This window comes from Anopheles coustani, chromosome 2, assembly GCF_943734705.1.
Source record: "Anopheles coustani chromosome 2, idAnoCousDA_361_x.2, whole genome shotgun sequence".
In the NCBI taxonomy this organism is placed as follows: Eukaryota; Metazoa; Arthropoda; class Insecta; order Diptera; family Culicidae; genus Anopheles; species Anopheles coustani.
Genome location: NC_071289.1, coordinates 20,574,688 through 20,598,368, shown reverse-complemented (window position 1 = coordinate 20,598,368; position 23,681 = coordinate 20,574,688). Strand labels below are relative to the sequence as shown.

Sequence of the window (23,681 nt, the reverse complement as noted above, 5' to 3'; positions counted from 1 at the left end):
TTGGATTATAAATAATAAACCGGCTTGTTTATTTTATCGCCCGACCGATTAAACAACGCCATGTTGATACAATCCTTCAGTTGGTACGGGGGTTTCACTGGCCTTCGGTGGTTTTTCATCCGGGAAACATTCGCCCAATCGTGCCGCGGACGCCGAACGCGACATGCGCATGGTTTTTCTTCCGCAAATCAATGTTTATCTTTCGCTGGTGCTGAGTTGAATCGAAAGGAGAAAAAAAATCCACACAAAACAAAATAAATGAACACGATTGTAGACAAGCTAAGGCAAGATCGCCTACCGACGATAAAGGAATGTAAAAGATTCATCTCCATCTTTAGCCACTCCGTGTCCAAGAGAGGGTCCCGATGGGAGGGAAAACGGTACCCCAGGTCCGTGAACGGAAAGGGAAAGATTATCGAAAACAGAAAAAAGGAACGAAATTCAAACTGATGCTGATCATGATCATGGCCATGTTTTATCATCAGCATCGTCGTCATTGGGAGCAAGGCTTTAGGAGGCATAGATAGGACAAAGAAAAATGCAGAGACGCTTGAATGGCGCAAATAACAGCGCCTTTTTCTTTGGGGTAAGTATCTAGTAAATGAGGGTTGCTTACTAATAACAACTATAAGAAGCCGGGCCTGAAAGCTGCAGTTAAAATGATATTACAAGTTCAACGGAGGTTAGCTTCACGTGATGCAAAAGATGCAAAACAAACGAACAAGTATTTTGTTGTTCAATTGTAGGTTTCATGTTAGAATAAAAAAAGAATTATGGTAAATTGAAAATTAACCAAGAAACAAGAACTAAGCAAAATATTGGTTCTCTGGAAAGTAAAACAAACATTAATTTATTTAAATAATCAACATAATGCCTAATATGGACACCTACTGTAGAAATCAGAAGGAATAGATTCGTTTCGATGAGGGTTTTATACTCTGCATTCTCTTGTTTGATTGCGGCTTCCAACGAGAACGAAACCCAGAGTGGAATGATGAATTTGGTAAAAAAAAAGAAAACGACTCGTGAGGAAAAAATGATACACAAAACGAGTCACACACACAGTCTTCATCATCATCATCAGCATCAGTAGCAGATGAAGCTTTCGCTCGGCAGCATAAATGCTTCATAATGTTTGAGCAAATAGAGGCAACATTTTTATTTCAGTTCGGTTCGTTTTTGTTCGGGCGTCGAGTCGTTTGTGGACTCGGGTGTCATGTGGGGGAGGGGGAGGCGCATTTTCAATCAAACGAGCCAAACGATTAAAGGTTCTCGTCCTAACTGGCCTCCTCTTATGTACTTCGAAAAAGCTCGTAACATAAAACCGAAACATCGTTTCATCCTTTTTGTCGAAACTTTTCAAACAGCGTGTTACCACTTCGAAGGGGGGAAAGAAAAGCTTGCATGGGTTTGAACGGGTGAGGGGGGCGTTGGAAGCTCATTAGCTGTGATGGAGGCTCCACATTGGCTTCCATAATTTCCCCTCGTTCTCGGCGCAAAGCCAAGCGTTCCTTAGTTTCACCTTCGCTTTGGCTCCGAAACGGCTACAACATAACGATCCTATGTGTTGCGGCGTGTGGGAGGAGGCGCGGTCGGTGTGGGTGAAGTGGTAAAACATAAGCCAGAAGGCATACACCCTTCCCTCCCCCTCGCAACGAATCCCCCAGCCAAACATAGCAGACGATACACCAAAAAACATGATGCCTCTAATTGCGGTTCTGTTTTGCTTGTGCCTTTTCGGTTCTTTTCCTCTTTCCACGGGCGACGGGGAAAAAGATTTCCCATCTCCCAGCTCATCTCGCGTCGAGTTCGGCCGAGAGAAAGGCCGACAATAATAATGACGAATCAAAAGTAAACAAAAGAACCGGGAATCATCAAAAATGATTCACATAACATGTATTGCATCTCTTTCTCTTTCTCAGACAAACACACACTCCCGCGCATAAGACGTTTGTTATGTTTCGGCGGTAAAACATAAGCAATCTTGCCAGTGTTGGTAGTGGTGGGGATAGATGTTGAGCATGTGTGTTGCTCTAGAAAGAGATAGGAAAAACTCACCCTCAAAAAGGCACCTGTTTTGGTGTGTGCGTGTTTGATGCAACCCACCCTTGGGGTGCGATTGTGTAGGTAAGGGGCGCTAACTACCACCAACGCAACCACGAAAAATCCCGCGGATCGTGCGTTGGTCCTGCTTTGATAAAGGCATCGAATGCTTTCCATCCTTTTCCCGCAAGTTTTTCACTGCGCTACAATTTATGCTCCGCCTCGAAGCACCACCGGTTTGGCGCCACTCCCACCGCACCGGACTTCGAGTGGTTTCTCAAGTGTTTGTGCAACCGCGGCTTTTGTTTTAGTGTTCGCGATAATTTTGATCGCCCGGAGGAAGAAAGACGAAGCACAATCGCGAACGCGGTTCTTAGGCGGAGAAGGAAACCCGATCCGTAGCATGTGTGGGAGTGAGGGAGAGAACCGAGCCCGCCGCCGGAAACCGGAATCGAGCGCAGAAGAAAAGAAAAAACCAAAACGAGACGGGACGCCTACTAGCGCACGCTTGAAGTCCGTGCCGCTCGCCGGAGCCTCAGTTGCTTGAAGTGTACCGCGATGGAACGACCGTTTTCGCGTCCGATTTTCGCGCTTTCCTCCGTCGTGTGTGCGGCCGGTGGCGTCTGAAGAACCCCCTTAGGGTCGAGGGGTACGGAAAGCGAGGGAGAGAGAGAGGGAGTGTGAGGGAGGAGACCAAGCGGAAGGAAGGAAAAACACGCGCGCGTCCAGAAACCGGGCTTCCAACATAGCGCGAGTGGCCAGTAGCAGTGGCTGGCTTTTCCTCTTGTTTTCGCTCTTGCGTCATCGCAGCAAGCGAAACCGCGAACGTAGGAGGAAGTGGGCAGCAGTAAGGAAGAAAAAAGCACGGAGAAAAAGGTTGTTTAGCGTTAATTCGCGCGTGCTTGGAAAAAAAGGGAAGTCAAGGAGGCGCACGGACACCGTTTGTGACGGGGCCTTTAAATATGCTACTTAGCTAATTTTCGCCTTCACGCGTACAACATTGGGTCGACCAGCGGGTCGGCGTGTGCAGTGAGTGTGTGGACAAGTGCGCACATCCCTCCCGAGAGACGGACTCTGGTCGTGGTGGTTTATTCCTAGGACGCCCGAGATCCAAATGTCCATGGATCACTGTCGCAAGTGAACAAGGTTCTAAAGTCGAACGACATCAGGCTGCGAATCCCCCAATGGGAAATGGTTAAACGGTAGTTATTTACATTGAAACGAAAACGAGGGAAGTGAATTTTCGAGGAAAAGTTCCCAACCCCCAAAAAGTGCAAAGTGTTGGTTGGAAGAAAATGTTTTTGAGACGGTAAATCGGCATCCGGATAGGCCAAACAAACTAGAACAACTCATCGTTACAGTAAAGAAACAATCTCTTCCAAGAGGCTCAGGATTTCGGACCTCCGCGAACGTCTGCTTTTGGCCTCACGCTAGGAATGTTCTCCCGGGGGCACCGGTTGGAGTTCTAAAAATGGCCACCATAATGTCGCACAACTTGCCCCTGATTCCGCTGCCGCTCAAAGCCGGTGCGGCACTGGCAAAGGCAGGCCTGATGATGCCCGGTGCGGCCCTTCTGGGCTCGCTGGCGGACGGTGGCCTCCGGAAGGGTACACCGCCGGACTTGGAGCAGCGTGGACCCGCGGGAGAGGGGATAAGTCCGAAGGCGCACCTCGGCGGGGAGGAGGACGATGGTCACGAGAGTGACCGCATGAGCTGCTGCAGTGACGACAGTGAGCTGTCCGTCGGTCAGGAGGTTCCGGATGATTTGAGGGCGAGCTCGAGGACGCTAGTTCCGAGTGCCACGCTGGTGTCTCCGCTGGTGGAGGAGATGAGCAACGATTCGTCACGGTATTCTAAGGACACCCCGTCGGAGTTGGAGTTTATGCAGCGGTTGCAGCAACCGGCGGGGTCTACGGTTATGTTGCGCCCTAGTCCGACCCGTCTGCACGAGGAGTTTCTCCGGAGTTCGCAGCTGTACGCCGAGGAGCTAATGCGCCAGCAGATGCAGATTGTGGCCGCGGCCCGGGGACTCGCCGTGAGTCCCTCGAAGGTCGGCGTATCGCACGACCTCGGAGGAAGCGGTGCGGGACTGGCGGCGGCGGCGACACGACACCTTCAGGAGCTTCAGCGAGGTCGAAGTCCACCTGCAGAAGCCGCCAAGTTAGGTTTCCGACCGGCGCGAGGAATCTCGCTAGGACTGGGAGACCTCTACCGGCAGGAAACTTCCTCTCCCGGGGACGCCGGAGGGGCGAGCAGTGGTGGACCGTTCCGAGGGATCCACTCACACCTCAGTGCAATATCGCAGATCACGCAGAATCTAAACAGTGACCTCTCGAAGCTTACCAGCCCGACGACGTTCGCCGGAGGAAGCCGCACATCCCGCGAGAGTTCACAGTCTCCGCCGACACCACCTGCTTCCTCCACCGTGGGGAACCATCTTCATCAGCTCCACCAGCACCATCTCCAACAGCACCAGCAGCAGCAGCAGCATCACCATCAACAGCAGCAGCAACACCAGCTCGCACTGGCCGCCCTCAACAACAACATCGCGGTGGCGTTGAACGACCAAAGTCTGAAGTTTAGCATCGACAACATCCTGAAGGCGGACTTCGGGCGGCGCATCACCGACCCGCTGCTGCTGAAGCGGACGTCCAAAGGTGGCCACCCGTCGCCGCTGCAGCAGGCGCAACAGCAGCAACACCACGTGCCATCGGGAGCGGGTCGTAAGCCGTCGAGCAAAAGCCCGTCGGCAATCGATCTCAGCGGCGGCGTTGGGCCGGACTCCGGACTCTCGTCGTTGGCCGGCGTGAAGGGGTTCTGTACGAGCGCGAGCGTCCACGGGAGCAGCCGCGCGAGTTCCGGGTCGGTCAGTTCGGTCGGTAGTTCCGTGGGCAGCAGTGAGGACGTGGTCAGTCCGGTTTCGCCCCTTTCGTCGACTGGTTCGCTGAAGGGTGGCGACGCTCCACCGGCGGGCGGTGGAGCCAGTGGTAGTGGTGCGTCCGGAAGTAGTGCTAGTGGCGGTGGTGCGAGTGGCGGTGGTGGCGCAAGTAGTTCCGGCAGCTCCGGCGGATCGTCCAGCTCTGGCGGACCGATGGTTTGGCCCGCTTGGGTTTACTGCACGCGCTACAGCGATCGACCTAGTTCAGGTGAGTGGAGCGGTCCTTTCTCTCGCTGGCCGTTTGGCCTCTTCAGGGCCGTTTGTCACCTGTGTTTTTTTACATCAGTCGCCTCACTTGCGACTTGCGACAGAGTCAATCAACCTTCATTTAAAAGTGTTAATGAAGGTTGCTTATTTAAACAAAAACACATACCAAGCAGCAGAAGGTGTTCGCATGTAAATGAATTTTCTCAAAGGTGTTTCCTTAATTGGCCTTAGCTCCGAAGGCGCTGAGCAGAAGTTTGAAGTCTTACAATACTTTTTTAAAGATTATCTGTAATTATTTTCTGCTGCACATTGATGTAAGAATTCGCCCGCTGTTCTACTTTTTTTGATTACATTGTAACGGTGAATTCGTTCATTTTACTTTCTTCTCGAGCGAGCAAATGTTAACCCAGTTAACAAGTGGCAAGTCACTTTCTTTTTTCGAGTCAGTAACCCATTTAATAAGTTACGTTGCATGTTTTCGAAGTCGTTATGAACATCTTCAGAAATAAAATCCGCTTAAAAAAAGCAGAATTAATGATCCCGGTGCCTTGTTTTCATTGTTTAGAACATCCATCCTGAAACGTGATCTTCATTTACCTGTTTACGTTCACCGTTTTATTGTAACGTTTGCAATTTCAATTAAAGTACCACCAGTTTAACGTTTATGCCCTTCAAAGAATACGTTCACATTCCCTTCTTCATCGCATCCATCCCAATGTCGGCCGTCCGATGGAATGCTGTTTGAAACCCCGTTTTGCGCGCACTGCATTTGACGGATGCACTTTATTTCCCGGAACCGAAGCCCTGGAATGCACCGAAACCGGCCCCCGGTAACGGTCGCTTGGGGAATTCGCGTTTGGGTTTTTGGTGGCGCGTTCCGGACGAAACTGGAAAGGCGAATTCACTTTTGGGGCTGAATTTACGGCACGAGCAAACCGGAGGGAATGAATAATTTAGAATAATTTCTTCCTGAGTGTCCCCGCGAGAACGGTGGACATTTATTATAATTTATATTGGGTTTTAAATCAATCATAATGATTGACAGTTACTAGAAATTGAAAAAATGAGGTTCTTGAAGCTCTTCATGTTTCAGTGACAGGAATAATGTACTGTTTTGAATAAAAGCAAATGATAAACGTTTCTATAAATCGTTTGTTAACGATTCCTCCAATTGAAGAGAATAACTAACTGAAGTGTGAACTGTTGCTTATATCAATTATTAGCCTTTTTTACACATTTTACGAATGAATAATGAAGGCTTCTTCTATGATATTTACAATCAGCAAATTATCTTACCTTTTTCTTTCGTCCGGTTGCATTCTTCAACAGGTTACGCTAAACGTCCTGGGATAGGAACAGTTGCCTATCCAGCAACTGGTTTCCACTAAGTTATTTATTGTAGGTTTTTCTAACACTTTGAACTTCGCTTTCTTCGACGCCAAGAAGAAACCACTCTTATCTGCGCTAGGAAAATAATTTGAAGGAAAAGTTAATCACAATAAAAAGGCTGGAAAGCTTCTTTGCATTATTGAAAATTCCCGACGCAACATGTGTCTCTGAGCGGCCAGCAGGGAAATGGGCTAACCAGCGCCATTTGATCATGGCGGAGTGCTCAAGAAGGCCTAAGAAAATCATCGGCATCGTTTCATTGATGTGTTTTTGCACGCTGAATATCTTATGGCCAATCATTTATGGGAAAGGAGCACACCCGATGCATGGTCCGATTAATTTTCCTTCCGCCTTCCGCCGTGGGAGTGATCTTAGGCTGAGGAAAATGGGATGGCAATAAAGGTGTTGGAAAAGTGCGTCAATAATTACATCCCGCTCAAGAGGTTTTGCTTCTTCTTTTTTAATTTCTTTCTCACCATACCTTAAGAAAATGGTGTGCGTTTGATCGTGCGGCAGCCATTCTTTCGAGGCGTTTAAGAAAATATAACATACACAAAAACACACTCCCATAAATCGGCCGAACGTACAAGCGTCTCGGTAAGGGAGGAAAATTCGACAGGGAAGGGTGCGGTGAGGGTTGCGGTGGAAACTCCGTGAACCGTTGCTTGTAGTAGCTGCTACAAACTAGGCAAACAAATTAACACATGAGCGAACGAAGCCGCTCGAGGGAGCGGAACTGGCCGCGGTGGAGGTGAGTGCGGGCAATTAAGAAGGTACCGACTGCATGTCGTGCATTTGTGCCCTCGTTCGTACGCTTGGGGGAAAGGGGGGCCAAGGGAGAGGGCGCTACGGCAGGGCTTCATGCGTTTTGCGGCGTTTTGCTTATGTTGTTTTTTTTCTCTCGTTCCCGCTTTTTAATTCGACGTTGCAGGTGATGGTCATCGCGCCGTGGCCAAAGATGTTGCCGGCTTCCAAGCGGTAAATCAAAGCTAAACAAACGATTTTCTCTCTCACCTGTGCCAGAAGGGGAGTGCCATAAGCACCGCTGGTTGATGGCGTGCGAATCTCACCCCTTTCAAGCGCGTTTGGTAAGACTTTCTCCCCTGAATGGAAAACAGGCTGACCGAGCCCCGGGCATCGATCATAAATTAGTTGATCCATCATTTAATATGCCACCCAATTTGTACGGCACCCTTCCTGCCCCTGGGACAGTGTGAATGAGCCCCTTTGATCCTTGCGAGGATCCGCACGTGAAGGTGGAATTAAATATATCGTTATTACTGTCAGTTCTGTGCTTCACTCCCTTTCCGTTCTTCCGCCGTTCGCCTTCTTTTGCTTTTGTTATGTTGTTATCGTTGGATTGATATGTTGCAAGGTTTCTATAGCGTGCCGTCGAGTATGGAAACCTTTCTTCCTCCGGGAGAGAACAATTTTATTGCAAGCATTCAGGAATGTTCCTGCAAAGGCACAGGTTGGAAGGAACAAATCATAAGCCGGGGTACGGAAGCACGCGGAAGTTCTACTCGACTGCCAACGATGTACTGACTTTTCCTCATTTTCCTACTCACACTCACCGGGCAAACAGGGGTCAAATAATGCGTGAGTGGCATGTGCGTCGAGGAACGAACTGGAAAAATATCCTGCCATGAAGAAAAGGAAAGGAAAGAAAAGAGAGCGAAAACCACCTTCATTTAGGTGGCCGTTTGAGAAAATAATGTTTTATTTATGAAGTTGGTTGTTGTTTTTTGTTGTTGTTACTCTCCCTCATTTATGGTTTGAATCTATTTTGAGGAAAATGATTGAACTCGCCTCGAAAGGGGTGAACTACATAAATGCTTTGTTGCGCTGCTGTTCACCGTGCGCGTGAAGGGATAATTTTCCGATTTTCCTTCCGCCCTTCGGGGTTGGTTTTGAGACAGCAAAGTTGGCCCTTTTAAGGTTGTTGTCTTCCCGTTTTTTATTTTAGTAAATATGTCTTAAACGTAGGTGTTCGTTTTGGTAGAGAAAAGAAAATAAACAAAAGAAAGTGTAAGAAAGGAAAGTGGCCTTAGTGAGTAACCAAAGTGAAATGTGAAATCGCTGAAAGTTAACAAAAATAGAGAATAATCTCATAAAACACTACTGGTCCAATTTGACGTCATACCGAATGGCGTTTTTACTACACGCTTTCCTCTTTGGTGGTATTTTTCCACTGCATGGTTTTTCCTTCCCGATGGACTTCCACCGTTTAACGTTGGCATAATGTGTGCTGATGGGACTGCATTAAGTCCACCCGTGTGTGTGCGTGTATGTTTTTGCATTCTGCACCAACAACCCTTTTTCCTTCGAATGAATCGTGAAGAAGGGTATAGAATGTGTGCAGAAGAAGAAAAGAAAAGGACACGGTATTCCCTCGCCCTGCAGACGACGATTAGACGGCCGCTGACTTTATTTGTGCCGGTCTGCCCGTTTATGCTTCTATGCTAGAACATTCGAGCGATGTTGTCGTGTGTCTCCTTTTCCCCTTCCCGTTTTACTCGGGCGACATCCTTCTGCAGAGTCGGCGCGGAGGGAAAAGTTGTGAAAGGGTGCGTTTTCTCGAGCCCGCGCCAATCGACTCGCCCTTCGACGGGAAGGCTCGATCCGGAGCTCATGTTACCTCTTCAGGGAAGGAGCCCTGGAGGAAAAGGGGGTCTCCGGAGGCTTGTCGCTGTTCTGTCTTGTATGCAATTTTGCGCTGCAACTTGTAGCCTGCAATGTGTGTGTGTGCGAGCTTGAATGCGTTTTGTCGGCGACAGCGGCTTGTTCGATAGTACCAGTACCAGGGTTGTCTAGTTTTCTGCGGTTTTCCGTTTTCCGCGCCGGCTCGAATGGCTCAATCGAGCGCACCACATCGACGGTGGTGGCAATGGTTGGCCTGTCTGTTTCTGTAGCTGCCGTTGCAATGGTGGCCGGTGCATTCTACGACACGGCACAACACAAGGCACGGCCAGTTTTCCCTCCGAGTCCGGCTCGCGTGTCGAGTTGCGTTCGAAGGCGATCGGAAATTTCATTAGGTTGAAAATAAATCATTCATGTGTCACTTTTCCGGTCGGTTTTCACTGCATCAGAGGTAAAGGTTTTTCTTTCGTGCTTCTGCTCGTATCCTTCCACGCGTCTAGCTGCACCGGTTTCTCATTTTCATCCAACGCCATTCAGCCTCCGGAGAAGCGCCGGGCTCGTGTTTCCTTTTAATTGTCATTTATTAGTCCACTCTGGTCATCGTGCGTTTCTGATCATCGATCGAAAATCCAGCGCCAGGAGAGTGCAGCTGTAATTTGCATTTCATTGGTAGTACATAAACGTCAATCCGTGCAAGTGCAAGGAAAAAGGCCGTGTTTGAAATGGAGAAGGCGGGACATCACTTTGACCGGATCATGGCGTGTCGTGATCGATCGGCCAGATTGTCGGAGGATTTCCATTTTCCGATCCCGAACCACGCTTAGCGGCGGGATGGGGGTTTTGATGGACATTTTCGGGATCGTGCGGATTACGTTCGGTTAATTAGAGCTAATGCATCGCTCGATAGATCGTACGATTGAAGGAAGCCAGCGGTGACGGTAGCAGAAAAATGGGATCAATTGCACTTTCAGAAATGCAATAGTGAAATGCAACTGAAATGCACCTACTGAATGATTAGTAAACATTAAGTATATTATAATCATACATTATTTCCATAAACGAGAGGCAACAAAAACACAATTGAGAAAGGTGGAAGCGATACGAAACGCTTCGTTGTTTTGGATCAATTTTATAGAATGGTTTTTAGTTAGCGAGTAAATCTGTTTGGAGATCAATCTGTAAACAAAACATTTCTTTGCAGACGTTTAGTAATTTCAACAAACGAGGTGATATGACTAAATAAGAAAAAACCTGTGCTGGCATTGCTTGAAAATAAATTCTATGAATGATGTGATTTTTAACATTAATGTTGATGGAAAAAATACAAATTCAAAAAATTCAATGTTTGTTTAATTGTTTGTAAGTTTTTATATAATTTTAAGCTTCGTGCAAATGTTACTTAACAATTAGTTTATTTTAGAATCATGGAAATTAATTCAAGGATTGTTATTGTTAAATAGTTTTTTGAGGTTGTACAGCTTCACGTTTCAATAACAAATACTTTTTTAAAAACTTCATAAGTGGTAAGAGTTTGAAACTAGAAAATGTACAATTATGATAATTAACTTACACTGCTGTATAAATAATGTACAAATGATTTTAAAGTGACCATTACCTGCACATACCTACCTATATGATGTGTATTTTAAAGTTCGTTCGATCATTTCCCTTGATTGCACGAGGAAATTGTCCACAAATGGCATCGATTTCCACGACTAATGATTACCGACACCTTTGCGCAAAACGATCGCTTATTTCATTAGGGACAGGAATTATGAGGCAACTACCGCGCAACCATTAGGAGGAATGCAGAATGCCCCATACCCTATCCATCCGACATGTCGTCCGCGAGATAATTTCCATGAAAATCAAGTCATCCACCCGCCGCGCGCCCACGCGCTCGAGCCGCATCGGAATTTCCCGTTTGATCCGTGCCGCTACCGCTCCGCCGGACGACGTATCCGTCAAACCATCCTCCTCCCTCCCCCGGTTCTTCCAGCCGTATCAATTACAATATCAATTACATAAAACCTAATCACATTCAGAGACCCGTCGTCGGCTGTCGGCGTCCCGCGTGCGCGATTTGGGCTGTGTGTCGATCGTCGTCGTAATTTACCGCCAATAATCGATCGAACCTCGATGCCGATCGCGGGACGGATGGTACCGTGGGCACACGAATTGCATGCACTCTTTTGCGCGAATGCCAAGTGAAAATGCCATGCCAAGTAGAGGGGCCCTTTATAGCTTTGGCTTTGTTTATTTATTTTTTTACTCCCGCCCTGATCAAAAGCCCTCGACGCCGCTTCGGGCGGCTTTGCGACGAAGCTAACGATCGATTGGAGGGCTTGATTTTTCCGAATCGAAGCTACCGGTGTTTAGGCGTCCGTTGCTACCGACGGGCTAAGGTCAGTCTAAGGTAGCTGCGAGGACCTGTCGTTACACCGAAAGGGTGCAATAAAAGGAACCCCCCCGGTCACCGTCTTTGGCCTCCATTTAGAGATCCAACTGAGGGGGCTAATGCCATTCCTTTGGGGGAGGAAGGTTCACGTTTCATTTCTTATCGCCAGCGGCATTCTTTGGAGATGGAAAACCCTCGCTGATCTCAATGTCTCGGTGAATCGCACGTCACCCCCATCAATCGGTGAGAATTGGTTTGTCGTAATCGCTTACCTCGTGACGGTTTGCAAAGCGAATAGTTCACCTCAACCTCACCACGGGGGTCCATCTTTTGAGCACACGGTGTTCCCAAATCTGCCATTCGTTCGGGGGCCTTTGTCGAGTCCAAGGCAGGGTTAATTCAATCATCAAATTGAGGTTAGGGTTTCGCGCCCCCTAACACCGTTCGGTGCAAACAAACTCCGAGGAGTTCTTCGTTTCGTTCACCAGATCACAATCTCCGCCGGGGGTTTGGTCCGCTTCAGAGACCTGCACCTGTACCAAGGAGCCATGCGAGAGTCTCCCGCGAAGAGGCGACTCACGTGCGGTGAGATTATCTTTTGCTTCCCCGGTGTGATCCTCTTCGAATGCGAATGCAGTAGCAGGAACGCTCCGGAGCGGAGTCCGGATGGCCGTAAATTGTGACTGGGAAGGAGGTGGCGACGGTCCACCGTCTGCAACGTTTGAAGGGGTTGCATCCCGATTACCAGCGATATCCAACGGTGTGAACGTAGCGTGAAATTCACGATAAGACAAACGCGAGGACCGGACTCGCATTCGTTCGCCTCAAACTCATTTTCCTCACGAGCTTTTGTGGTGGCGCCATTTCTGTCCGAACTGGAAGGAGGAGTAAAACTCAATTGTTATATTACGTTTGACCGATGGCTATCGTTGGGTTTTACATTTTAACACGTTGCCCCACGCTGGGCGCCGGTAGCTCGGGGAAGGATGGTCCCAAAAGAAAAACTTCCCTCGTTCCATCGCGCAGTTCCATCCGAGCGTTTGGTTCTTTTCGACCTCTTTGCAAAAGCAGTCGGTTCCGATGGACTTCTTTGACGCGAAATGCAGATGGAGTAGATCGATAATTCCTTTCGGTAGGGAGGTCCCTGTTGATGCTTAGCCGTGATGAATGTGAATCAGATAAGGTGGAGGGCGTTCGCAAGGTTGCTCGCAGTAAGGGGTTTTTCATAAATTAAATTTCTTTATTATTATGATTTTTAAATTATTCTAATGGTGTTTGAAAGCAAACTCGATGCTTATTATGCGTCTTTAATAATAACAATGATTTAACAGCATCATTGTTCTCAACAATGTCATTTCAACATTATACCAAACAATCTCTTAGCCATCATTTGCTCTAATTCTATTCTTTGTCTTTTATTGCTCAAACTACTGTTTGTTTTGGAACATTGTAGCTTTCGCAACTTGAATTGGTTGATTTCTCATCATTTTACTACCGCTTTATTACGTTGTGATAATTGTAGCCATCAAACCTGCCCCAAGCGGAGCTGAAGATGTTTACGGATGGAAGAAAAAATATATATGATGCACCATAAAACGCACCGATGCAGGCGAAATGAATTCATTAGCTCGAGCTTCGCTCTCAAACCGCCAAAGCTGGCGGGGAAGTTGCGGCATTAAATAGCGATTTTTCATCGCCATCCGGCTCGGTAGGTCTCACGTTGGTTATTCTGGCGATAGGCAACGAACGGGAGGTCCTAATCTTATCGCGCTTGTCACAACCTCTGCTTGGCCGGGTTGCATGAGTTATGTTCCACGTTAGGACCCTCTTGTTGGTGATTTTTTCCTCTTCTTTATAGGCAGGTATCCTTCTGTACTGCCGGTTGCGTATTCCTTATCGGTATATCTTAGTTATGCACCTAATGTGCGATTATTATTAACTTGCTCGGTTTATGGTAGGTACGTCACGTGTAGACATAAGGAGCTTCCTATCCTTCTCCCTCTCTGGAGGACTTCACGATACCCGTGTGGGTAATTAATTGGTTGATGAATTAATTAGACTGCTGGGTCCGCGAGCCTTCCGTTTGCTGCCACCGCGTGTGCATAGTAATGATAGGATGTCGGCCGAGCGTCACCGAGCCCACCTGAGCACCCAACATGGACTACAGATGAAGATTAATTATTGATCGGCATCTGCCGTGCCCGATTGATACGGCGTCGCGGCGAAACGTCGAACATCAATCGGGCGGCTCAAGAACCTCCAATTAAATCGGAATTTGGCATTAAACTCGCCCTGCACTCCACTCGCTGAAGTGGCTCCACTAATGTGGCCTCACACGGCAGACGCTCGCAATAGCGACTAATGGAGACCGATCGGTTGAATTAATTTCCCCAGCGAGTCCCTCGCGGGATCAATCATAAATTGCCGAGATGATCCAAAACTGGTGGCGGCAGCGTGCCGGACCCGGTTCTCCGATTGATTGTGATTAATTTATAGCATCATAGGTTCGTTTGGGGGCGAGGAAGCGGGGTCTGTGCGCTAGGAGACCATAAAAGAGCGGCCTCTATTTGAGTTTGCTCTTTGTAGTAAAACTGTCAGGCTGATTAGGTCGAGTGGGTCGGATGGTCCTACCTTTACCTCCGCAGGTTGGGTCATTTAGGGTCTTCGGCTCGATTGGATGCTTTTTATATGGTTCCGTTTTTTTTTCGTCGCTTTTGTTTTTTTTTTCTTCTTCAAACCATCTTCCATGTGAGGTGTGAAGGGATTTTATGACACCTTCCAATGTTTACGACCCAAATCGGATGGCACTCTCTTTCGCATTAGCGGGTGAGCGAGCGAGGGACAAAAATGTCGAGCGCAAAAAACCGAGCTGTAAAAAATCATGGAAAGAACACATCCACACCGACCACCCACCGAGTGGCCACCCAAGAAGGATATGGATGTGGCCGTCAGCATAATTTCGGCATCCGTATTTTTCTCCCTCACTCCCGCTTCGCTCTCGTTTCGTTCTCGGGAAAGCGTTCGCCGTTACTCGCTCTAATCGCTTCGTTTATCATAATCCAACGATCACAAATGACTGAACCCCGGTCCGAGGGGTCCGAGAGATGTGCGTGGTGACTCGGGTTCGATCGCCGGTGGCGGGGCATGCGGAACGGGGGCCAACAAAGGCCACGAAAAGACATCCCTCGAGGTGCTGATATCGGGAACGGACGGAGAGACACATAACAACAAGAAAAGTAAGGCGGGCGAAAAGAACAACACAAACAGCACAATATTTGGACACAAGAAGCAAAAATACCGTAACACGAACAGCGGGAAGCGCCTCGAGGACTTCTTTTGGAATTAGTTCTCGCTTTCTTGGCCGCTGGCGTTACTTTGGGTTTGTTTTTTGGTTGGTCCTTTTCTTTGGTTTCTTTTCTTTTCTGTTGGTTAATTGAATTTATTTTTTGTGAGAATTTGATGAATAAAATTCGTGATTTGTTTTCATTTTAAGTTGCTTGTGGTAAAACGTTTTTCACTTGACTTTTAACGTCCTTTTCACTTATGATAACACATTCGGTAAAACGTTCTTTTGGTAGGAGTGCACTTCTTAAAATAAAAATATGCTTGTTCTATAACATGTTCTAAAAACTTTTCAATCCTTGTGTTTAATGTTTGTTTGATACTTTTGGTATAGTTTTTCGGCGCAGAATCCTTCTTTTCAGTCCTCCTTCTTTCCAACCCAATCGTTGAGCATTCTCCCGAGGCTTGTTTAAATTATGTCATAAAGATATGTATAATTCGCCCGGAGAGACGACTTAGCTGACCCCGAGGATTCGGGTCCAAAGCCCGCCGCGCCGGTTTAAGGTGCGAACCGAGAGCAAACGTCTTGCCTCGGAAGGGAACAGAGAGCCGCCTTTTCCCCGTCTTTTCCCGTTCCCTTTTCTCGTTCCCTTTTTCTTTCTGTTGAAGTGCCTTCCAGTTATCAATGGAGACCTTGGTTTCGGGGCTGCTCGTTGGCGTGTAGACACGCCGGCGGTGTTTGCCCACCCACCCGGATTGGGTTTTTTAATTTGTCACTTTGGTGTGTTTGATGGGACCCTCGACGTGACAGTGTCAGGGTCCTAAGTGAGACATTAAAATGGGACGCGGCAGTAGAGGGCATAAAGGGAGGGAATTGGAAATACAAAGGCAATGTGTACGAAATCGAAAGTAAGAATGTTTACGTAAGACGAAAAGTAATGGAAGTAAAAAAATGTGTGACACGACATTAAATGGTAAGAGTGATAAAGTATGAGAAACAGGTAAAAAGAACTAAACATAAAAGTACAAAAAATGGAGAATTCAGTCACAAAACTATTTTAATCTCAAGAAACATGATTGAAATGAGAAAGTGAAGGAGCACTTGGGAAAATTCCTTTGTAATTGAGCTAAAGGAACTATTTAGAAAAAGGATGTATAATAATAAAGCAAATGCATTATTCATGATGCGGAATCGGAAAGCATTTTGCATTCGCGTAAGTGTTTGGGATGCACATGTCCGCGTACATCCGCTGCCCTCGATATTATCTGCTCAGGGACCGTTACGCTCCAAAAGGATTCATTTGTCAATTACCGAATGCAAAATACGCCAAACCGTGGATGGGTGAACGGAAAAAAAGAAAAGAAACAAGCAAATGGGAAGGCAGCGCAAGCAAACGAATGCAGACCCAGAAGGAATGCAGTTTAAGTGCAGCTCCTAAGACCAGAAAGTAAAAGCAACCCAAAGTAGGCGGGAACGAGAAGCCCGACTCCGAGTTTCCTGGTAAACGCGACCCCTTTGGGAAGTGTGACGTCGCGTTGTGGCCCGGTTTTGGCTCGGGAGCATCCCAGAGCATTCCCCCCTCCTCCATCCTACCTCCTCCATCATGCAATGGTTCGTCATGGCGGAAAGGCGACACTTTTACAGGAAGGGAGAGATATACACGCAAGACCACCCAAGTTAACCCAGTGCAATTGCTTCCATGTTGCAGATTTTTTTTGTTCGTATTTCGGTTCCTTTAGTTTTTGTTTTTCCCGCTAAGAGGTCCAAAGCTGCCCGTGGGGGTTTGTTTTAGTCGTTCTGCCTGATGGCACTGTTGCTCTTTTTTTGTTTTTGGCTTGTGTTGCTGCCCTTCGTTTCTTTCGTCAAATTTACGAGTTCCGGCACGGATGCGCCGTTCCCCGAACTGCTTCGGAGGACTTTTTTTCCTCACCCACCACCTCTCCCCCATGAGAGGTGCATTTTTCCCGCGAAACTTATCTTCCTACCGGGTGGTGCGGGCAAGGATTATAAACAAGTTCCTGCAATGTGTCGGTTTAACGTCAAAAGGGAGGCGTCATAAGGCATTAAGGAGTGATCCTTATCTGCATCAGATCAAGTGTGTGTGTGCAAGTGTTTTTGCGGATAATTGTTTACGATTAGAATGAGCACAAGTGTCGTTAAATGCTCGTTGCCCCGTGACGACTTTATCAATTGCATTTAAAAAGGCAAGAAAAGGATTCGATAAGCCTTACTTTTCTTCGTGAAAATCTTAAAAAGGTCTCATTTCTTTTGAACACAGCTTTCAAAAGGTTGTTTTTAAAAGGTTCTTGATTGTGGTTTACGTAAACCAATCAAAATAAATGTGTCATCTTGGCTACTGAGCTGCGAGGATTAACTAAACGATCGCCGGACAGAAGCTAAACGTTATAATTCCATCATTATCTCCTAACGAGCGTTAGCCTTCCGTGTGCACATGTTTCCACGATCTCTACGATCGCATCTAAGTCTACGTGATGTAATGGAGTATAATTTCACACAATTTAAGCCAGCATTGGATCGCGAGCAATTCGGTCGCATATGTTGCCCTGGGAAAAGGCCGGATGATCGGTTATCCGGTAGGTGTCGAACCTGAAGCCACAGGATGGACACACACACACACACACACACACGTCTTACAAATGCATGTCGCAAAATGATTTCACCGTGGAAATGCCATGAAGTGTGCTCACACACCCATACACCGCTGATTAATTCGCGTTTTCTAATCCATAAATCATTCGCGGACCTGGTCACGAGGGTGAGTGTGAATGGCGAAGCACTTACAACTACCGGCGGGTTTTTTGCAACTTGCCAACGACGGTCGTCAGAGAAGCTGTCAGTTGGGTCGTTCGCGGTTGGTCGGAAAAATGGTGCAACAAGAAGGAAAATTGAACCCGTTCCAAGCCCGTTCCGCTGGGCCAACATCCGGTCGGTGTGAATTGCAGTTCGTCTGCCTCTTTCCCTCCCCTTCTCGGTGTGGTTTGCTTGCCGGCGTGTGTGTAAAAGCAACCACCGATCGTGGCGATCACGATGATGATGATGATGATGATGATGGTTGTGGAATAATTTAATAATTGCGATTGTCTGTAATTAAGTGCCGCCTCTGCGATTTTGCCACCGGGATTTAGCTCCGGGCTTGAATTGCTCAATTGCACAAAACCATGGTTTGTCCGGGTGAGTGTGCGTGTGTATGTGTGTAGGTACAGAGGATGGGGTGCTACTGGTTCGCGGGTCGTTGCGAGACGTTTTTAACTCCATTTTCCCTTCTGTGCTTATCCGAACGATTGATGCGCATCCAGGCGGATCCGGTTCCGTCATTTCTTTTTATCTTAGACTCTTTGAGTATTTGTTTTTCTATTCTAGTTGTCCTGAGGCAAAATTATCCATTCTCAGCTTTTGATGAGCAATATTTAAAAGGACTTTTGACTCGCTTCGTATACACTCCTCTTCACAAATCAAACACTAATTGAAGTGAGTAAACGACTAATTCACGACTCATTTAACACCACTCTCGCGGACAACACGTCGACCTACTCACGCTTCGTTAAGACCTTCTTCCACCTTGAGCCCACCTCCCGCCTGTCCCCTTACCCCTCGTTGGCCTTCCGTTCCGATCCTGTGTGTGTCTTTTTTCTCCATCTCGCGCTCGTGCCGCCATCGGCCGAGAGATGATTAACAATTCTAATACAGGTGAGATCACCTGCGGTGCCGCGGTGACAGCTCGTGAGCGGCTGCGCGAATGTTTTAATTGAAAATCGACGTCGACGCCGCCAATGGCCGAGGGTGATGGTGGCGATGGTGGTGGTGCTGGGGGCAGCGAATGCCGATGATTAATCTATTACCCTGCCGGGCTCCGGAGTCTGCGCCGTGTCGGAGATCGATCGTGAGCCTCACCGGGGTTGACATTCGGTTGCAGGAAGCGCTACCGCGCGGTCCTTAAAATATGCGAAATATTTACCGCACCGAACCGTACCGGCTTAGTCGGGATTCCTTAGGGGGTTTCCTTCTTTTTTTATTTATTTATCACTACAATATATGGAAAAGATAAATGATTCATTTGAAGTAGCACACACCTTGGCGCGGTTTGCATTGTTTGCAATAAATTAATCTGTTGAGCGAAGAATTGTATCCGCTTCCGTTTAGAGCAAGGTGCAGAATGGAGCTGATTAATTGGACTGCCTTGCAGAAAATGCAGCAGCATTACGCCACAATCCACATTTTCCATTCATGAAGGAAATGAGGAATTGTAAATTCATGTCGAGGAATCCATGCTTATGTTAGGGTTTAATTGAAGGGAACTGTTGAGAACGCGGAAAGGCATGCTTGAGCTAAGTAGACTCTATACCACTTCACTGAGTGTGCGTGTTTGTGTATTTCAATCAATTTTCTTGTTCGATTAATTTTCTCATTGATTAAGGTTTTTTTTTCAAATTTTTTATTATTTTAAAATTATATATTAAATTTTGTAATTTATCATGGTTGTCATCAACTCGGTTGAGTTATGCGTCCGCGATATAATTAGTGCAAAAGGTTCCCTGACAGCACTAATTAACATATGCAACAAACGTTGTCCGTTTTGACGTACTATGACGGTTGGCTGTGTTTCGCTTCATAAATTGTGACGCGGATCCGGTACGGATTGGTTTGGTTTCGAAATAAAAGGAAAAGAATGAAAACGAAAGAAGTGCTGGTGGCGGGAAAAAGAGACAAGCGCGGGCGGAAGGGTACGCTGAAGGGCAAACTGCCTCGAAAGTGTTGCTCGCCTTGTTCCGGGAATGCAAAACTGCATCCCATTTGCGTTTCCCGCGCGGTGGAAGCCGTACACGAATTGCACATTTGCCCGGTTGTACGGCGTTGCATTGCAGTTTCGTCCGAAGAAGGCTCACCGCCACACACACACACACACACACACACACACACACACACACGTCCAGGTTCTTTCACTGGCAGCGCCTTCGTGGGTGGTCTTCGCTTTCGAGCGTGGCAAAAGGGTTTCCCCCTTTTTTCCGAGCCCGAGCTCCGCAACCGTGCTAACGATGCTCGTGTCTGCGCTCTTCGCCGATCGTTCTGGAACCCCTCCGTTTTCCTTTCGAAGGGTCTGTTCTTGCTGCTGCTGCTGCCATTCCGTTGCCAAACTCGGTCTCGGCAGACAGTTCGGGACAGGAATTGTCATAACACATTGGTGCGTGCGGGGCGAGTTAAGCTATTGAAGGCAACCGACAACGCAACTGCACTCCATCCGCATCCGTCGGCATCGGACCCAAGGAAGCCCCGTAAACCGTAAACATGCCTCTGCATGACAAATGACAATTTGCTCATCATTTCGAGATGGTAACTTTTGCAATTTTCTTTCCCCCCCACTCGCGTTTTCGCTCGTTATCGACATGAGGTTGAGTAGAATCGCAACTCCTTCCCGACGCGGTCATTCTCTGCCACACTTTTGACCAGAATTGAGCATTAATTTATTACCGAGTTTTATGCTTGACCGTATCATGTTTTAAGAGGGTCGTCTTCCTCACTCCTTTCCACAAACTTATCGTCATGTTCTACGAAAGTGACTGAAAGCTAAATGTGATTCCAGAGGACCTCAATGGCTGGCATATGGGTAATCAAATCCTGGAGTATGCGTAATAACAAATCCTTCCTTTCCCGGTAATGTTAAAATGAGTTTCGTTTCCACCTTCTAGCTAAGACATTTGGGTCACTATTGACCATGAATCCAAAAAGAAGGATGAATAACCAATCGTATTATCCACTCACATTATTTGTTGAAGCCTATCCACTTAGTTACATTTCTCGCTTGAGAAAACGCAGGTGCAGATAGATGACAGCAACTTTCACTCATCGTAAACTTTCATTCGTCTTCATTCAAATTGACTGAAAGTTTCCAATTTCAGTACATATACGACTCACAACAAATTAACGTTAACTGTCAACCGGCAATGTTGGGTGGATAAACAAACAAGAAGATATAATTTTACATCTCTAAAATCGATAATAATATTCATTTACTTATTTATTTCCTTTAAAGATCATTTTAAATGGTTTTATACTGTTGACTCCTTTCAAAGCTTTTAGTTGAGCAAGTTATCAAACAAATTTAATTGCTGTGAAATAATTTTCTAGCCTGGCTGCGTTAGGAAAAATTTTGGATGCGCAACTAGCAACTAAATTTTTTGTGTATTTCGCGTTTAGACATACTAGCTTTCACATGAGTGAAATGAGCATATACCAGTTGCTGTTAAGTGAAAGTTGCTATCGTTTAAAAGTGCTTTTACATGATGATTTTGTTCTGAGTTGCAGTTTTTATATTCCATTTTTACTATCACTTTAAAACGATTTTTTTAATTTAAATCAATCCTTCATTTAAACGTTTTATTAAAATATTTTCAAATAGTTATGTTTCTGCATAATGTTTTTAATTTGATACAGGATTCTTAAAAAATTTATTTAAATTGTGTTTTTTTTAATGAAAAGTTTTGAAGTAAATTCATGATAATTCTAGGTGGATTTGTACACCTCTGTAGCTGACCGTTGCATGAACCGTTGCATCACCATCGCAGCATTCGATCCAAAGCCCTCAATGCTCGAGCACGGCGCAAATAACAATAGCACACCGAACCTGCCCTTCTTCCTCCATGGGCCTTTCCTTCCATTTCCACTCCTTCGTACCGCCTTCGACCTCCCAAGCCCCGATCGGATGGCGTCGATGGCGGCGGAACATAAAAAATAATCTTCTTTAGATTGAAATGTCAAAATATTGTTTTTTATGAGTCACCATTCCAGGGTTCCCTCGGTCCCTCCCCTGGCGTTCCTGTCGTTTTGACGTATTTCTTTCGTCCCATTCCGAGCCCCGCATCGCGGAGTGTTGTTTTCTTTTCCTTGTTTTGGCGGGTGGGAATCTGGAAGGCCGCCGTCTAGTGGTTCTTTCCGGAACACAACGACCTCGGGTTTTGTGCCTGCGCCTGTTTGTTTCCATTGCATTTTTCGAAATACCGGTGACTGAAGAAACGAAAGAGACCGATCCCGAAGCCGATGGTTTCGGTGGACTTGATTTTTTCGGTAGTTTCGATCTGGTGTGAAATACAATCGAAAAGGAAAATAGACATAAACCATTTAGGAAATGATTTATCCAGATTAAGCGAGAGCCCCGTGTTGAAGCGAGAGTGAAGAGTGAAGAGTTTCGAAGCGCGGAGCGGAAGGTTTCCGTGGCCCGGGAACCAGGACATATTTCAGCGCGGAAACAACGGGGAGATAGCCGGACCGGGGCGGTCGGCGGGAGGCCACGGAACAAGATACGGACGTTATTGCGGGGCATAAAACGAATGAGAACGGACATAAGAACGAGATAAAGACGCACATCAGCCGAGGACACCCAGCAAGTTCGCGTTGGGTGATCCGAATATGGGTTTGACTTTGGTTTCGCCGTCTTTGGGTCTTTCGGCTTCCGTCGCCCGGTCGGTCCGGCTCCGTCGCCTATCGCCCGCTTCCCTTCCACCGCCTCTAGAGTTCGCGATCGGAGTAGGTCGACCACTCTGAGGTCCATTGGAGTCGCAAGCGAAGAGAAGAGAAGCGAAGGTCGCGTTTCTGCTGGAATGAGGGAGATGAAGGAGCAAAGCAATATCCACCCCGGGACCCTTGCCCACCCTCCGTCGGGCGTGCGTTCTGTTAAAACGAAATGTTTGTCACACGACAATGTAACTGACCGCAAGACTCGATCGTAGTCGCGTTCCCTCTCTTCTGGGCGACCGTCAAGACAATCAAACGACGTTAGATGATTAAGATGTTACGGGCGGTTTTAGATGATCTTCCGGGATAGATAAATAAAGCTCCAAGGAGCGCCTCCGGGGACTGAAGTGTGGAGGCCGTCGATGCTGTGTGTGATGGTGGATTGAGATGGAATGATGGAGGTTCGATCGAGAAGATTCAAAGAATCGGTAAAGTGGTTGTTCGAAGAAGGGAACAATGTACCGATTGTAGCAAAGGTAGAATGTTGATTGTAATAAAACGGATTACATTAATTGTGAAAGCATTTCCCAAAAGGTGTTTGGGAACACTTCAGAGTCTTTCTACTATTAGAATGATTTTCATGACGTCCTAGTGTAGCTTAACCATCTTGCGTAATTATTATTGAATTCAATTATGGGTAATTTATGTGTTAATATTTCTTGTGATGTCACTTTGGAGGAAAATAATTATTACTCAAGCCACCGTCATACCAGTCGATGACCTTCGCGAGCCCATTCTTTGTATTCTCCCGTTGGGTCCCTATAAACTTAACTAGAAAACTAGAAGTTAACTATAAACTGTCACAATTTCATACACCCTTTTTCCCTTCCCGCGTCGCTGTCCGCCGCCAGCCGCCGACCACCGGCGACGAACTGTCACGCATAAAAATTGCTTAATAATCCACGCCGGGCTTTCCAGGGGGTTCATTGTTTTCCCTGCGCTTTTCCAGTCGATTTCCTCCCTCCTCCTTTCCCTCGATACCGATTAGCCAATCACTTCGACAGGCCTCCCGAGGAGCGGACACATGAACTGTCTCCGGTTCACCCTTTTGTGTCCTTCGAGGCTCCCATCGTTTTTCCGACGACCTCTGGAACCTTTTCCCCATCGAACAATCCCGGCACGCCAAACACGGGGGGGGGGGGGGGGGGGGGGGGGGAGGAGGGGGAAACACACAAGTGACAGCTGAACAAAATAAAGCTGAATAATTTATTGACCTCAATTGGTTTCTGTACGTGCCTTCCCCTCCGGCTGGAGTA

The 23,681-nt window shown here is 47.0% G+C and overlaps 1 protein-coding gene across 1 annotated transcript in view; it reads left to right on the top strand.

The window, feature by feature from the left end:
* Nucleotides 1-3,514: 3,514 nt before the first annotated feature.
* The window catches only part of LOC131267052 (homeobox protein invected), a 63,494-nt gene continuing 43,327 nt past the window's right edge, over nucleotides 3,515-23,681 (top strand). Inside the window, exons 1-2 of the mRNA XM_058269804.1 lie at nucleotides 3,515-4,099; nucleotides 4,163-5,189. Coding sequence (XP_058125787.1) covers nucleotides 3,515-4,099; nucleotides 4,163-5,189 — 1,612 coding nt within the window. The remainder of the gene's footprint in view (nucleotides 4,100-4,162; nucleotides 5,190-23,681) is intronic.